The following is a 17266-nucleotide window of genomic DNA, read 5'->3' on the forward strand; positions in this document are numbered from 1 at the left end:
AAAAAAAAAAAAAAAAAAAAAAAAAGAATGTGGGCTTGAGAGAGAGAGAAATCGGGATTGACAGGTGGTCTGAAGTTCAAATCCAAGCTCTGCCATTTTCTGGTTGCGTGACCTTGGGCAAGTTAATCATGCCTCAGTTTCCTTATCTGTTAAATGGAGATAATAATTCCTACTTCACAGGTACCATGTTGGTAAGTAAGATAATCCACATGAAGTGTTTAAAAACAGTTCTTTAGTGAGCATTTAATACATGGGGCTCATCTTCCTCTTCATCACTATATATATATATTTTTGCTTTGTTTTCTTTTGTTTTTTGAGATGAAGTTTTGCTCTTGTTGCTCAGGCTGGAGGGCAATGGCATGATCTTGGCTCCCACTGCAACCTCCGCCTTCCGGGTTCAAGTGATTCTCCTGCCTTGAAATCACACAGCTAATTTTTGTATTTTTAGTAGAGACGGGGTTTCACCATGTTGGCCAGGCTGGTCTTGAACTCCTGACCTTGAGTAATCTGCCTGCCTCAGTCTCCCAAAGTGCTGGGATTACAGGCATGAGCCACCGCACGCGGCCTTTTCATTACTATTATTACTAGAGGTAATCTGTCTGCAGTGTGAAGGACAGTGCCGGGCACACAGTAGGTCCCCTCTAACATGTAAGCAGGGAAGGCAAGCAAGCCTCTGGGGTTCAGGCACCTTTGACACTGGGAAACAAAAGCAGGTTTTGTACAAAGTCTGACTACAAAGCATTCTGTATAAACGCAGGTGCGAACGTCAGTGGACAGAATGGGGAGAGGAGAGCCAAGAGCCGCAGGAGAGGGTAGTAATGCTTTATCTTCATCCTGCAATGTGAAGGGTTGGGAGATACTGTCTACAGTTGATAGAACAAGAAAAGAAAGATAAAAGCACATAACATGCAACAGAGACACAAAAATAGCAATAAAAATATATTGGGGAAAATGAGGGAGAAAAGATGGGAATGGTAATGGAGAAAAGCGAAATCCTCCACTATCCTAAGAGGAACGTTACGATCCAAAATGAATACATCAACAAATATAAGGCTTAGTCTTTCATTTAGAATTGTTGAGGAAACTGCCAGAAGAAACAATTAAAAGAATCAGACATGTTTCTCTTGGGGAGTAGACTTAGAGCTGAAAAAGTAGGATGGGGAGAAGTATTTGCATTTTAAGTATGTGTAGATTTATTTATTTACTTATTTATTTATTTTTTAGATGAGGTCTTGCTTTGTCACCCAGACTGGAGTGCAGTGGTGCAATCATAGCTCACAGCAGCCTCGACCTCCTGGGCTCAAGAGATCCTCCCACCTTGGCCTCCCGAGTAGCTGGGACTGCAGGTGCTCACTACCATCCCTGGCTAATTTTTTTTTAGTTTCTATAGAGACGAGGTCTTATTATGTTGGCCAGGCTGGTCTCGAACTCCTGGCCTGAAGTGATCCTCCTGCCTCAGCCTCCCAAAGTGCTGGGATTACAAGTGTGAGCCACCACATCAGGTTCTAGATATTATTATGATAAAAATTTTTTGAGGAAAAGCAGCAAATATGAAAGAAAAGAGGAAGATGGGAAGTAAGGAGTAAGAAGGAGGGAGGGAAGAAGTAAAAGAAGGGAAAGCCCAGGCCTTTGGAGTCAGGGTGCCCTGTCGAGTCATATCCTCCCTTTGTGTTTCTTTGAGATGGTGTCTCACTTTGTCACCCAGGCTGGAATGCAGTGGCGCGATCTTGGCTCACTGCAACCTCCGCCTCCCAAGTTCAAGTGATTCTCCTGCCTCAGTTCCCAAGTAGCTGGGATTACAGGCATGTACCACCACACCCGGCTAATTTTTGTATTTTTAGTAGAGATGGGGTTTTGCCATGTTAGCCAGGCTCATCTTGAACCCCTGACCTCATGTGATCCGCCTGCCTCGGCCTCCCAAAGTGCTGGGATTACAGCTGTGAGCCACCGCACCTGGCCATATCCTCCCTTCAAATCTTGACTTGGCTCATCTGTTAAATGAAAACGGCTTCTCCTAGCTGTCGTTAACATGAGATGAGGTTGTGAACTCTGTACATAACCCAATAGGAGAAGTCTGGCAGAGTGTTCTGGAGAGAGAGTCAGGGATGGCTTAGGAGGTGTGCACTGTACCTGGGTCAAAGAAGATGATGGCTTTGAGGTAGGCATACTCATTGTCATCGATCTGCAGCTCCTGGAAGGGCAGCACCAGCTCGTCAAGGATGCGCATGGACACCCGGCTCATCTCCGCCAGCTCCGGGCAGTGCCGAGGGACAATGTAGTCATTGCCTGGAAGGGTTGGGAGGGAGGGAGGATGGGAAGTCACCTTGGGTTGACCTCTCTCCTCTAGTTTTGGCTTTTAAGTTGGCAAGATAGTTGGTGCCTGTGGGAGGAGGACCTGCAGGGCTGATGACTCCTATTTCACAGGTAAGGAAGCTGAGGCCCAGATTCAGAAGATGAGCTGCCTCCAGTAATCCGGCTGAGCTTGGAACTTGACTTTCTAGGACCCCTTTCACATGACCCAAGCTCCATTTACCAATGTGACTCACAAGATCGATGCCATTCAAAGGCCAGCTGGTAGGCACCAAAGCATCAAAGTTAAAGGACCAGATTCTGGAACTGCACTGCCCTGCTTAAATGGCTCTGCCCCTGATAGCCGGTTAGAGTTGGATAAGTTACTTAACCTCTCTGTGCCTCAGTTTTCTCATCTATAAGATGAGGATAAATAATCGAGCTTCCCTCATAGCATTGTTGTATTAAAATAGGTAGTGTTTGCAAAAGAGTGAGCACAGTCCCTGGCGCATAGTGTGTGCTGTACAAGCGTTTAAAATAATAAATATGCTGGCCAGGCACGGTGGCTCACGCCTGTAATCCCAGCACTTTGGGAGGCCGAGGCAGGTGGATCACGAGGTCAGGAGATCATGGTTGGCTAACATGGTGAAACCCCGTCTCTACTAAAAATACACACACACAAAAAAATTAGCCGGCCATGGTGGTGGGCGCCTATAGTCCCAGCGACTCGGGAGGCTGAGGCAGGAGAATGGTGTGAACCTGGGAGGCGGAGCTTGCAGTGAGCCGAGATCGTGCCACTGCACTCCAGATGGGCGACTGAGCAAAACTCCGTCTCAGAAAAAAAAAATAATAATAATAATAAAAAATATGCCATGAAGGCACAGGTGACATGGCCTGGGCTTTGTGCCATTCCCAACCACCTCTTGCTCCTACTCCAGAAAGAGCATCAGAATGCACAGGTAGGCTGGGCACAGTGGCTCACACCTGTAACCCCAGCACTTTGGGAGACTGAGGCAGGTGGATCATTTGAGGCCAGAAGTTTGAGACCAGCCTGGTCAACATGGTGAAACCCTGTCTCTACTAAAAATACAAAAATGAGCTGGGTGTGGTGGTGCACACCTGTGGTCCCAGCTACTTTGGAGGGTGAGGCAGGAGAATTGCTTGAACCTGGCAGGCGGAGGCTGAAGTGAGCCGAGATTGCACCATTGCACTCCTGCCTGAGTGACAGAGCAAGACTCAAAAAAAAAAAAAAAGATGCACAGGTAATTCCAGGGATAATCCTGATTGTGCTCTGACTTTACTGCTGGGAATTTGATGCCTTACATCACATTTCTTTGCATCTGAGTGGGGTACCCAGTTGAGAACTGAGTCCTGGAACCCTCCAATGCAAGCCTGAGGACAGGGCCACTCCTGACTAGTCTCCCTCGCCCTTGCATGCCACCATGTGAATCTCCTTGCCTGGGTGAGTGCCATGCTAGGTATGCCCTCCCTGGAGCCCAGGCCAGGGCAGGCAGCCTCCTCACCTAGGAGCAGCACGTCCTTGAACACCATGGATCGCTTGGTGGCTCCGAGCAGCAGGTGCTCGCCAGCATGGGCTCTGAGCAGGGCCACCTGAAAGAGAAGGAACAGTGTTTGCCATCTGTACCCTTGGGAAAGCTGCCCGTAGCCAACTCAGTGACGCTGGGCAAGTCAGCTTAATGTTCCCCTCTGCCTCTACCTGCCTGAACCGTGAAATAGACATCATAAAACTACTGCCCATAAAACTAGAAACCTGGAAGGGATTCTGCAGAAAACCGGAAGGGAAAAGAACATGCGCTCAGAGCGGAGAGACCTCGCGCTGACTCTGCCCCTGAACTGTTGTGTCCTTGGGTGAGAAGCTGCTTCGCGCTGGGCCTCTTCTGTGTGCCTGATGAAACTGTAAGAAACATTCTGTGTGCTTTTTATTTTCTTTTTTGAGATTCTCAAAAAGGTCTATGATCCCAAAAAGTTCCAAAACCCAAATTCCCACCCATGGACCAGCTATGGAGAATTATGAAGGGTGTTTTGTAAAAATACAGATTCTATTATTATTTTTTTTTTTGAAACAGAGTCTTACTCTGTCGCCCAGGTTGGAGTGCAGTGGCACGATCTCGGCTCACTGCAGCTTCCGCCTCCCAGGTTCAAGTGATTCTCGTGCCTCAGCCTCCAGAGTAGCTGAGACTACAGGCGTGCACTACCATGCCTGGCTAATTTTATTTTTAGGAGAGATGGAGTTTCACCATATTGGCTAGGCTGATCTCGAACTCCTGACCTCAGGTGATCAGCCCAACTCGGCCTCCCAAAGTGCTGGGATTACAGTCATGAACCACTGTGCCCGGCCTGAAAACATAGATTCTCAGGCCCTGAGATTCTGATCCTGATTCTGTATGTTTAGGGTGGGCCCAGGGATCTGTGTTTAATAAGCTCCACAGTTGACTCTGAAGTGCAGTTCTGTCTGGGAAATCATTGCTCTGGCAGATCCCTCCAGGGACTGACATTGCAGGACTCCGGGATTCTGAGAGGGCATTACAAGAACTTGGAGGTGGATGTTGGGTCTCAGGGCTGGTCCTTCTCAAAGCAAAGGTATGAGCACTGGCCTCTGGCAGAGAATCACCTTGATGAAACCCTTCTCTGCAGAGCGTACAAGGCAAGACTTCGAAGACTAGAATCGTAGGTAGGCGCCCAGCAAGCTCACAGAAGGACATAGCCAGCCCACTGAGGGCCATCTGCTTTAGTGCTTGCCTGAGGACCAAAGGATGGCTGAAACAAAACAGCACCAGGCTGGCAGCCTCAAGTATCTTATCTTCAAGGCTGAGTTAGGGAGTTTGGAGGTTCTATAGCAAGCCAAACTGGAAGGTTAAAATGCCTTTGTTTGTTCATTCATTTGATTGTTCGTTCTTTCAGTTATCAAATCCGAAATGCCTACTACATGCCAGACACTTTTTAAGACAATGGAGGCACAATGTTTAAAAATGAGAGACAAGGTGTCCAGTCTCATCGAACTAACATTTTGTAGGAGAAAGTATGGAACAGACAGTAGAGAACAAATAAATACACAGCACAGTGGGTGATCACAACATAAAAGAAAGAGGAAGGAGAAAAGATGGGAGGAAGGGAAGAAGGGAGGGAGGGGAGTTGAAAGGATGGTGAGAGCAATGGGGCAAGAATGGCTACATTAGGTGGGGAGGTCAGAGGAGGCCTCTAAGGAGGTGAAATTGTTGTTAGAGGAAAAAAGAGATTTGCCTGAAGGTATTTGGCACAAAATAAGCCTTCAATAAATATTTGAATGAAGGAAGGAAGGGAAGGGGAAATGAATGAATGAATGAATGAATGAATGAGCAAACATCTTGACTTCTTCTCTAGCTCTAGCTGCTCCTGGGCAGCCACTTGTCCTTGCCACTTCTATTCCCCATGGATAGAATCTTGTGACGAAAACAGAAAAAGAGGAAACTGCCTGGGAGGGGAAATCCACTTTCCATGACCAGTATGGAGGCAGGCCGAGGATGCTGATTGCTGAGTGCCTCCTGTGTGCCAGGCACTGTGCAAGCCTTTCATCAGTCACCCCAGTGGCCTTCACACCACAAAGCAGAAGACCTGGATTTGAATCCCAGTTCTGTGGCTAACTTGCTCTGACTTCAGGCAAATTGCTGTCTCTCTCTAAGCCCCAGTCTCTTTCTCCGGTTGTATCCAGGCCCAAGAAGCACACCAACTGGGAATCTAGTTTCTGGGGCAATGTCAACAGAATTGGAATGCCCTTTGGAGGACAATGCCCCCGATTTTCCCAGGGATGCCCCACCTGCACTGGGCAAGCTGGGCTCCTCATACACCAGGAATGGGGAGCTGGGAGCCCTTCTGATCCCAGGTTCAACCCCCTGATATGGCAGCTGTTCTGGGGGGTGGGCCGGGAGGTCGGGTGGTGTGTTAATGATTGTCCTCTGTTATTGGCCACCCATCATTGCTCTTTGAGAATGCTCTGAGCCCCAGCCAGGGAGGTTTGGGTGGGAAATCGAGGTTAACAATTGCTCAGGTTGGGGGTATCTTGTTGCCCTGCTAAGCCCCTGGGAAGGAACAGGAGGGATTAAACATTAATGTAGAGACTCCAGCAGAGGGGACTGGGGCCAGAGCACAAGGAGCAGGGGAGAGGGTAGGGGCAGATTGTCCAAGATCCTTGCCCTGTTGACTCTGCTAACGGAGGGAGGAACCATGGAAGAGGACCCTGGGTCCAGCCCCTGTGTGAGGCTGGGGACCAGCCAAACCAGCATTTTCACAGTGTCCCTATATGCAGTAATAACAGGTGTTCCAGGAGAATCTTGGGGCCGAAGGAGTTTGGGAAGCCTTGGCCTCTGAGAAGTCAACTTCTCAGACGTTTTCACAGACTCACATGCATTGTTGGTGTCTTATGCAAAGGTATGAAACAGGTAAGTGAATGCACCAGAGGCTGTCTCCAAAGGTGGGGAGGTGGCCCAGCCCAGCTCCTCTTCCCTAGATGGGGAACACCTCTTTGGAGGCCCAGGGGTGCTCTGGGCAGGAGCTTCATAGGTGGCATCTCCGAAATTCATCTGTTCTCAGACACACGCCACCTTCCTTCAACCCTTTCTTCCCCCAGGGACATTTTAGTATTCCAAAAAAAAAAAAAAAATGTATGGTGGGAAATACGATGCTGAGTTCAACTGTTTTGGTGGGAAAGAAGGAAGAAACTAACATTTAGGGAGACGAGCTCTGGTCCCGCCACTGCGCAGCTTGCTCCATCACCCGAGTTTTACACTTTTCGGACAGTAATGTCCTCAATCCTCCTAACCACACTCGAAAGTGGATATTAGCATTTCCACTTTACAGTTAAGAGAACACTGAGGCTCAGAGAGAGGAAGTCATTTGCCCAGGATTAGGCAGACAACCAGTATTAGAGCCAGAGCTTAAGCCAAAATCTCCTGATCCCTGTCCCAGGGTCCCTGTCAACATCCCCCTGGGAGAGCCACGGGTACGATGGTTAGGAGCTTGGACTTTGGAGCTTCCCTACTAGGTTCTAATCCCAGCTGTGCTGGATAGTAGCTATGTGACCTTGAGCAGGTTACTTAACCTCTCTGTGCCCCAATTTCCTCACCTATGAGATGGCAGTAATAATGGAACCTTAGTACCTACCTCATAGAGTTGTTGGAGGAGCTAACTGAGTTAATATTTGTAAGGTGATTTAAAGTTTCAGACACATGTGTGCACTACGCATTTTGTTAAATAAAATAAAATCAAGCCAGTCCATGGCTATATCCCAGATGGGCCAGCAGCCCCCTGGCTGCCCTGCCGGGTGCCCACTACTGCCCACCATCCACGCCCATCCTTACCTGGTCGTCCAGGGGGAGCTCGCAGAAAGCCGGGATGTACTTGGCCCACTCGACGAGAACCAGCAGCTGCTCCTTCATGGACTCACATACGTCTGCGATGCTGGCGATCTTCTTCGCCCGAATGTCGCCATTGATCCCGGAGACGGGGGAGGTGATCTTCAAGGGATACAGGGAAGAAAATGCTGGAGATGTCCGGGCCCTCCTGCACTCTCTGTCCCCTGCACAGAGCCCCCTCCCTGGAATCAGATGTGAGGAGGGGGCTGCATAGTGGGTGCCTTCCAGCTCTAAAGGAAGCTCAGGGTAAAAACGGAGGGAGGGAGGAGGCAGGGATGAGGGAGAAGGGCTCCCTCTTGGCCTTCACCTGTTACCTGCCCCTTGCCTCCTCCTCTATCAGCTTTAGAGCGCCAAGCAGTCTCTCAGCCTTAGAGGAGAAGCAGGGAAAAAAATCACCATCCTTATGTGACAGTGAGGCAACCATGGCTCATAGAGGTGCTGTGACTTGCCCAAGGTCACTCAGCAAGGGATGGGCTGGGCCCCACGTTGCCACCTCTGTCCACTGAACCACTGCTTTGTTCTCTCAGGGCTGAGCTGATTGCAGGCCCTCAGTGAAGGCGAAGACTCTGCTTGGCCTGTGGGATGCAGGCAGTAGGATGAATCAGAACGTGCCCCAGGGCACCAGGTTCGAGTTCTGCCCTTGCTGCTAACTGGGCCATGTGACACCAGACTCAGTATCCCTCTGTAATATCTGAGGCCTCTCCCATCAGCTGCTCCAGGGCCTGGCTGGGGAGAATGGAGGTGGAGGAGGTGAGCTCCTCTGTAGTATGGGGGACCCCTGGGTGAGTGGCAGGGTCACCCCGGTACCTGTCGGGACAGGACCTCTGCCTGTAGGAGCGCATTGATGGAGGGCAGGCCGCTGTCCTCATAGCTTGACCTTCGAGTGCTGATCCGGTCCCGCTCATTTTGGACGGCTGTGAGGAGGCAGAGAGAGGTGAGGAGGGAGAGCAGCGATGGAGTGAGGGGGTGGGAGTGTCTGTGACTGATGAGGAGTGGGAGCAGGAGGTGGGGGGCGTCCAGAGAACAGGCCCACATCAGCATGTGGATTGAGGGGAGATGGCCTCTAACTCAGCTGCTGGAAGAACTTTCCACAGATCAGAACTGCCCCCCACACAATGGAGAGGCTATAGGAGTGATCCACTCATCATTAGGGGCGTGCAAGACAGTGATGACTCAGCTATGGGCTTAAAATGGGTCTTGAGCATTGAGGATGGGGTTTGACTAGATTAAACATGTTCAGGCTCCGGTCTACAAAAGGGTCCCTTTCTTTCCAAATCAAAGTGAGTAAAGCAAGCAAAACAAATTACTCTGGGTGACACGGAGATGGCCTGGAGATTCCTGAACAAGGGGATCTGGGGGCTCCAACTGCCTTGATGGTTTTGTACATCATCAGGAGCTGCATGTACTCCAGACTAACCTCAGTGTCAGCAAGGCCAGGCTCTGTCTCCCTCCCTCCCACTGCTGTTCTGTTCCAGGCACTGAGGGATCTGGAGCCTCAGCCCACTGGGGCCCCAGGCTCCACTGCCCGCCCCCATCTGGGTCAGTCCTGGCCTGAGATAGAAGATGATCCTTCCACTGTCCTGACAGTGAACGGAATAGCCCTTAGAGTCCAAGAGGCCTCACTGTGGAATGAGGCTTGGCTGATTCGGAAAGGAGAGATGATGAAGCTGCACAAGACCCGGCTTCCTGTCTGGAACCTGCCACTCTGTGTGCTGGTGGCAATCGCAGCCTCTCTCTGGGGCTCAGTTTCCCTACCTGTAGGCATCTCCCTGCCAGCCAGCTCCCTGCACTTTCTCGTCTCAGGGACTGGCAGGTTGGTTCTTCCAGTCCATCAAGCCGGGGTGCCTTCCTTGGCTTCCCCTCAGTGCTGTCATGATCCTGACAAACAGACCCGCTGCTCCCTCCCTGCTCCCGGGCCGCTGTCTCTCCTGGATTAGATCAGCCTCCTCCTGGGCTCTGCTTCTTCCTTGTGCCTGCAGTCTATAGTCCTCTCACAGAGGGATCCGTTCAAGTCGTGTCCCCTACTGCTCAAAACCAGTGCCTTCCAACCTCACAAGTCCCTACGGCCCTTCCTCTCCTCTCTGATCGCACCTTTTAGCGGCGTCCCACTACTCACTCTGTCCCCGAAAACCCGCCTCCCCACCTGGATGCATCCGCACACTTGAGGGCTGCTGTGGCCACTGCCTGGCGTTCCCTTTCCCGCACAGCGCAGCAGCGTCTTCATTTCACTCCTGCCTCTGCACAAATGTCGCCTTTCAGACACCCTCTCCAGCCACCCTGTCTCACACAGCATGCCGCCGACCCTGGCCCTGCCCTACCCCGCTTTATTTTTCTTCAGGGCACTTATTGTAGAATTATTTGTTACTTCCTTTACTATCTGTCTCTCTCTGAGAAGGAAAGCTTCAGAAGGCCAAAACTCCAACCCTGCTGTCGCTGCTGTCGTCCCAGCCACCAGAACAGAGCCTGGTACACAGTAGGTGCTCAATAAATATTTGTGAAGTGAGAGAAATAAGGCGCTGGAGGAGACAAGCTCTAATTCTTTTTCTTTTTCTCTTTTTGTTTTTGAGACGGGGTCTAATTCTGTTGCTCAGGCTGGAGTGCAGTGGCGCAATCATAGCTCACAGCAGCCTCAACCTGCTGGGCTCAAGTGATCCTCCTGCCTCAGCCTCCCGAATAGCTGGGATTACAGGCATGTGTCACCATGCCTGGCTTTTTTTTTTTTTTTTTTTTTTTGAGAGATGGGGTCTCATTATGTTGCCTAGGCTGGTCTCAAACTCCTGGTTTTAAGTGATCCACTCAACCTCACAAAATGCTGGGATTACAGGTGTGAGGCACCACGCCTGGTCATAAACTCTAATTCTCATAAGAACCCTATTTCTCCAGGGAACATTGACACCCTAGCTGTTCGACTTTCTCTTGATGTTGACACACTGTTAAAATCAGAGAATAAAAGCCAAATCCTCTGCATTGAGCCCGGGAGTCAGTGGATGGAACAGAAGTCCAGAAGCACAGCCTCCTCTCAGACCCACCACGTGGACAGGGCCAGCTCAGAGCACGGTTTCCCTGCCCGGGCCGTCCGCCCCACCTGCCCACACCCCTCCCACGGCAGCCTCCTGCCAGCGCCCGCACCCACCCACCAGGGCGCCAAGTGGCCGGCGGGCCGAATGAAAGGGCTGCTGTCAGCAGCTGCGGCTAGGGCTCCTCAAGGTTAGGCAGGCGTTATCAGTGCCCGGCGCGAGCTCAGTCACGGAATGATGTTTTCCAAATGTTTGCTCAGTATTAGCAGGGTCGGGGACCTAATGTAACTTCTATTGAATATTAACCGACCTGGGCAGAGGCGGAGAGGTGATGAGCCTGTCTTCCCAGAGAACTCCTGGGTAGGGGGCTGTGGGGAGCAGGGCCGTGGCTTCCGAGGAAGGTTCCATCAGATGGCCCCTGGCCCATCACCAACGCTCACCTCCTGCAACCCTGGGTCTGCTTTCTGGGCTGGGTTTTTGATGCCAGGAGCCGGATATTTGTCCCGGGCCTGACAGCGGAGGCTCAGGCAGGTGTCTGTCTCCCTGGCTTTGGGTTACAGGAAAGAATTCTTGGCCCGCTGTTGGCCCATTGACCCCCAGGGTTCTCCCTGGATTCTTTGTCCCTCCAGGGAGCCCGTTCCGGCCACGGTGGACTATCCTCTGGCGGAGACTTACAGGCCCATGAGACCTGAAGCCCCTCTCTGTGGTCGAGAGAAAGTTTCAGCCGTCTAGATCAAGAAATGTGCCTCCCAAACGGATCACTGCAAGTTTCACTCCAGGGAGCGTGGCGTCTGCTCAGCTCTGGGGAGCCTGAGTTCTAGACCTGACTCCAGCCCTGACCCATCACATCACCTCTCTAGCCTCGGTATCCTCTTCTGTAAAGTGGGGAGCGGGTAGGTTTGATGTCCTCTTATAGACTCAGCTGGTCTCGAAATCCCACCTTCCCAGTTCACACTTTCTGGTTCTCAGGGACTATTTTGGATTTCAGTCCTCAAATTCTCCTAAGGTCATCAAGAAAAAGAATGAAAACTTGTCCCAACTCTCCGGGCCAGTGAGACTTCCACCGAGACTTTCTTTGGGCTTTGGGAGCTTCCCGGCAGGCTGAGGAGGGTTGGTGGGGCCTAGAAGACTTAGGCACAGCTAGGAATACTCTCATTTCCTACAGCTTGACCACAGTGACCACTGAACACTTTGTCACTCTGGCCCGTTCTCAAAACAACCAAGTGACTGCATGTGTCATGAACTTCCAGGTAACCCAGGCATGTAAACAAGCATCAGCATCAACTAACCCATGCTCACTTGCCATCAGCTAACTCTCCTATCCTCCGGGCAGCATGTCCGTTTCCCTGGGCCAGGAAGCAAGCAGCTATTTTCAAGGCTGAGCTAAGGCTGAATGGTCTGGGGCTCTCACCCCCTTTCCAGCAGCCTAGTAAGGGGTTTTCTGGCTTTGCAGCAGCTCAAGAGAGGGCCAGGGGCCAGGCGCAGTGGCTCACGGCTGTAATCCCAGCACTTTAGGAGGCCGAGGCAGATCACCTGAGGTCAGGGGTTCAAGAGCAGCCTGGCCAATATGGTGAAACCCCATCTCTACTCAAAATACAAAATTAGCCAGGTGTGGTGGCACACGCCTGTAATCCCAGCTACTTGGGAGGCTGAGGCAGCAGAATCATTTGAACCTAGGAGGTGGAGGTTGCCGTGAGCCGAGATTGTGCCATTGTACTCCAGCCTGGGCAACAAGAGCAAAATTCCATCTCAAAAAAAAAAAAAAAAAAAGAGGGGACCAGGGAACAAACACACCCATCCTAGTGGGCAGTGTGACTTGTGCAGGTAGGTCAGGGAGTGAGGAGCGAGACTCATAGGGCTGAAGCGTTCATTATCCAATGTCCTCATTTTATAGATGGGAAAACTAGAGGCCAGAAGGGACAGAAACGTCCCTAAATTACACAAGTGAAAATGACTCTGGATGTCTAAAAGAGACATTTGTAACAACTGATCACATGCAGGACCAGGCCACACGCAGTGGAGGTGGGTAGCCATCCACTCAGGAGGGCTGCCAACCCCTCTCCCTTCTGCCTGTCACAGACCTGAGCTTTCACTATGACAGAGACGTTCTCTCAAACGCAGTGCCCTCTGGATGACACCTAGGAGCAATCGTAGTGCCTAAAATCTTAGGCTTTTGGGATAATGGAATCACTGACTAATACGACCAGGAAATGTTGGAACCTTAGTCTGTACTCCTCAATCTTTTTCTTGCCTCCAGCTGTTCACACGTGCATCAGGTTCCCATTCATAACCTTTCTCGGTCCACAGAACGGAAGCTGAAGTGGATGGGACAGGCTCAACCCCATTGAAAACTGGGTTTGGGAGATGAGGGAGTGTCTGCAGCTTGAAAAAGCCCCTCTTGCTCTTAGAGAACCACTGAGGTCTAGATGTTAGAATTGTAGTGTTTAGAGCAGGCCTTGGGGACCACCCACTCCTGCAGCGGGGTCAACAAGCCCAGATTTTCCAAGACAGCTCGTGAGTTCCAACTAAGGCCCCATAAGGATGAGACATAGAAGATATTTCCAAGGGAGGGGGCAGAGAAAACAGGGGGCCAGGAGCAGATACAGGGGAAACAGCGTCTACCAAAGCCTCCCCTCCCCTCCTTCTCAGTGGGCCCTGGAGCAAGCTGGGTCCTACATTCCTGCCTCTGGGGTGTGCTTGGGTGGTGGGGGTGGGGGGTGTTTCTACAGAACTAGCAGGACTAGACCAAGGTTTGGCTGGTGCGGCCCAACTGTGGACTAGAAGGGAAGGTCTGGGACTAGTTGCAGAGCTGGGAAAAGTTGACTTTAGAGGAGCAGGGAATGAAGAGATTCGAAAATGAACTCAAGTTACTTTTTTATTTTTCGAGAGAGTCTCACTGCCTTGCCCAGTCTGGAGTGCAGTGGCATGATCTCGGCTCACTGCAACCGCCGCCTCCTGGGTTCAAGCGATTCTCAGGCCTCAGACTCCCGAATAGCTAGAACTACAGGCATGTGCCACCACGCCCAGCTAATTTTTTTTTTGTATTTTTAGTAGAGATGGGGTTTTACCATGGTGGCCTCGAACTCCTGACCTCAAATGATTTGCCTGCCTCGGCCTCCCAAAGTGCTGGGATTACAGGCATGAGCCACTGCGCCTGGCCTCAAGTTACTTTAAAGCAGTTAAAAGATTTTTGCTCCCCTTGCTTGGGCTGAAAACAATTTTAAATGTCCCTGGGATCTGGAGGGCATAAAATAATAGACAGTGCTGAAGTGTGGTCCCAATAACAGAAGCTCTGGGACCTCACGTCTTCCAAGGAGCAGTTGTGGGGCCCTAGGCAAGTTGCTTAACCATTGTGGGCCTCAGTTCTTGCATCCACAAAAAGGGAGGAATTGTAATAGGTTCAATGGGCTGGTCTCCTTTCATTTTCATGACATTTTCCCACACAGGGTTGTCATGAAGATGAAATGAACCCAGCCCACTGAAGTGTGGAAAAAGGCCAGCCCAGTGACTGATACCTGCTGGTAGCAGGAGGCCTGGCAAGACCTTAATAAATATTGTGCTGTGGTCTTCTCCTCCTCCTTCGTCCAGGATGGGACTGGGGTCTTGTTCCCATTTTCTAGAATGTGAAGACTTTGGAGATCACCTGACACCCACAAATGAATACTAAGGGAATTGGGGCATTTGTCCCTGGGACAGGAAGCTCAGGCATCGGGTACCCCTGGCTATCCCCTTTGTAAAGCTGGGGTAGTGAGTACTCAGATGTTTGCAATGTCATTCTCTATGCTTGTCCTAATGTTCAAAATATTATATTAAAACACACACACACACACACACACACACACAATGTGGCTGCTTTGTGGTGGCACAGACAGGCAGGCAGGGGTGGTGGTTGCTGGGAGCCTGAGGAGCCAAGAGTAGGAGCTTATCTCTCCGAATCTTTCTCAAGACCAAGCCCAGCCGCTCCCTATGGTCAGATTTCCCGGCCCTCCCTCTTCTCAGCCATTAGCCAGTCACCCTGGGGCCTGCCACTGAGTCATAAAGTGTGGCTACAGTTGTAAATGACTGTCGGGGAGATGTGGGTGCAGGTGGGGCAGTGGTGGGGGGGTGGGGAGGGCCAAGGCTCACCTTCCTTCTTCATGCCAGCCCGGAAGCATTTCTTGAGCCTGCAGTAGCGGCACTGGTTCCTCTTGTCTTTGTCCACCACGCACTGCCGGCTAAATCTGGGGAGGGCTTTGGATGGTTGGATGGAGAAGACACAACTTCCTCCTCTAAGGACAGAACTAGGGCCCTGGCTATCCAGTTGACCCCCCAGCCTCAGTGCTCCCATCTCTTCATCCCAGGAGTTCTCTCTTGAGCCCACCAGCAGCTGGAGAGGTGCTATGAACTCTCTAAGAGCCCAGTACTGTCCTGCTAAATATGGGGAAACTGAGGCTCAGAGAGGCAACATGTGGTCATGGGTTGCTCTGCTGGTTGGTGTTAGAGCTGAGTTGGGAACCTCGACCTTTTGAGTACCAGAGCCTTGCTATTTCCACCACATCCTATAAAAGCCCAGAACCCAGAGCAGGCTCCTGGTTATGGCTCAGAGTTAATACTTGGTTCACATAAGCCTCTCTCTGGAGGCGGATAGGAAGTAGAGGCAGTGCCACACAGTGGTGATGGGTGGGGTCCTGAATATTAACCTTGGCTCTGCCATTGATTCAAGCTGGTTGACCTTGGGCAAATGCCTAGCGCTCCACGCCACAGCTTCCTCCTCTATAAAACGAGAATAACAACAGCAACCATCTCACAGGGTGTTGACAGGTGAAATGAAGTCATGCACTGATGGGCACAGTCTCTGTACATGACAAGTGCTCACGATTGACAGCTGCTATGATTTTATTATTGTCGTTACCCAGAACAGGAGATGCTTTCGGAAGAGGGCTCTCCAAGGCCTTGAGAAGACTTAGGGTTTGGTGGAAGCCCTTGGGGTAAGTGGAATGGCCTGGGGTCGGTGGAGTGGCCTGGGGTCAATCTCTTATTTGTCCCCGAAAAAACACCAGAGTGGAAGATGGGCTCATCTACTGAGACTTCAGAAGAGGCCTCATGGAATGGGAAAAAGAACAATGGGCTCCAGGGGATGATTAAATACACACGAAGACTTAGTATGGTGCCTGGCGTATGATAAGAGCTCAATAAACGGCAGCCAGTAGCTTGATGATCAGTAAATGTGGTTCCTAGAATAGATGCTCATCTTGGATTCACAAAGCCTACAAAACCAGAAGAGCCGTGAAGGCCCTGAAGGGCAGCTGTCTCTGGGACCCACCCACTCAGGGAGAAGACAGACCTTGGGGCCATGAGCCCAAGTGTGCCCATTTCCCAGCTGGAGAAATTGAGGCTCCTCACCTGCAGGAGTACATGTGGTTCTTCCGCACACTCCTCCGGAAGAAGCCCTTGCAGCCGTCACAGCTCGAGGCGCCGTAGTGTTTGCCCGTGGCCCGGTCCCCGCAGATGGCACACAGGGCGCTGACACCCAGGCTGTTGGGCGCGTTGAGGTTGGTGCCTTCTGACGGGGATGTGTCTGCACCAGGAGAGAAGGGAGTGAGGCTTCAGGAAGAACAGAAAGTCAGACATCTAAGAGAGCTTTGCGGGGATCTCTCCAGGGCTTCGGCCTCAGCCAGATCTGGGAGCTGTTCCCACTCCATCACCTCCCCGCTCAGTGACCTCCCGACTTTTTGGAGCCTCAGTTTCACATCTGTAAATTGGGGCTGGTTGTGACTTCACAGAGTTGTGTCTGAGGGTCTGCATCTCCCTGTGGTGGAGGCCATGAGCCCCAGCTTTCTCTAGGAAGGCATGAAAACCTGGCCACCTTCTGGGGTGGGAGCCTGCCTCCTAACTGGGGAGGGGGCTGCGGAAGGGAGGAACATTCCCCTGCAATCTCTCCCCAGAACCAGGTCCTGTCCCTCAGTTCTCACCAAGGGACCAGGGCTGGGTGGATCTCAGCTTGCGTGCCCAGGGGCCCCGCAAATTCTCTGAAGAACGGGAAAGACTTGGGCCGAGAACAGTCCCGCTCATGTGGCCTCCGAGGAGGGTCTGGACACGTCTCCCATCCCTCCTCTCCCACGGGCAAAAGCTACGCATCTACACAAATGTGAGGAGGGCCATAGAGGCAGGCGGAAAGAGGATCTGGGGCTGGGGGCCAGGAGTCCTGGGTATTAGTGCTGATGCTGCCACTAACTCGCCTGTAAACTTGGGCAACTTCCTTTTTCTTGCTTCAATTTCTTCTGGGCCTCAGTTTCTCTAACCATAAAAGGGAGCAGTTTGACTGGTCTGATTGTTTCCAAATTTAAAAAAATATCAGCAGCTGAACTCCCCCCCTACCCTTTTTTTTTGGTCAGCAAATCTTTCAGCAAAGATAGACCCCTTTGGAGAAGATGACGAATGCAATGGATCAGCCCCCGGGAAAATGCAAGCGTGTGTGCCACACAGTCCACACACATGCACACACGCCACACACAAGCACTCACACACGCACCACACAGTCCACACACATGCACACACGCCACACACAAGCAC

General features: G+C 51.3%; 1 protein-coding gene across 4 annotated transcripts in view; it reads right to left on the reverse strand.

Moving 5' to 3' along the window:
• Positions 1 to 17266, reverse strand: part of HNF4A (hepatocyte nuclear factor 4, alpha) — an 85441-nt gene that overhangs the window by 8133 nt on the left and 60042 nt on the right. For all 4 annotated transcript variants that reach the window (XM_011997646.1, XM_011997643.1, XM_011997645.1 and 1 more), the window contains exons 2-7: positions 16097 to 16271; positions 14840 to 14934; positions 8505 to 8611; positions 7644 to 7799; positions 3813 to 3900; positions 2131 to 2286 (exon numbers count right to left, since the gene is read on the reverse strand). In XM_011997646.1, coding sequence (XP_011853036.1) covers positions 2131 to 2286; positions 3813 to 3900; positions 7644 to 7799; positions 8505 to 8611; positions 14840 to 14934; positions 16097 to 16271 — 777 coding nt within the window. The remainder of the gene's footprint in view (positions 1 to 2130; positions 2287 to 3812; positions 3901 to 7643; positions 7800 to 8504; positions 8612 to 14839; positions 14935 to 16096; positions 16272 to 17266) is intronic.

This window comes from Mandrillus leucophaeus, unplaced genomic scaffold, assembly GCF_000951045.1.
Source record: "Mandrillus leucophaeus isolate KB7577 unplaced genomic scaffold, Mleu.le_1.0 Scaffold544, whole genome shotgun sequence".
Classification (NCBI taxonomy): domain Eukaryota; kingdom Metazoa; phylum Chordata; class Mammalia; order Primates; family Cercopithecidae; genus Mandrillus; species Mandrillus leucophaeus.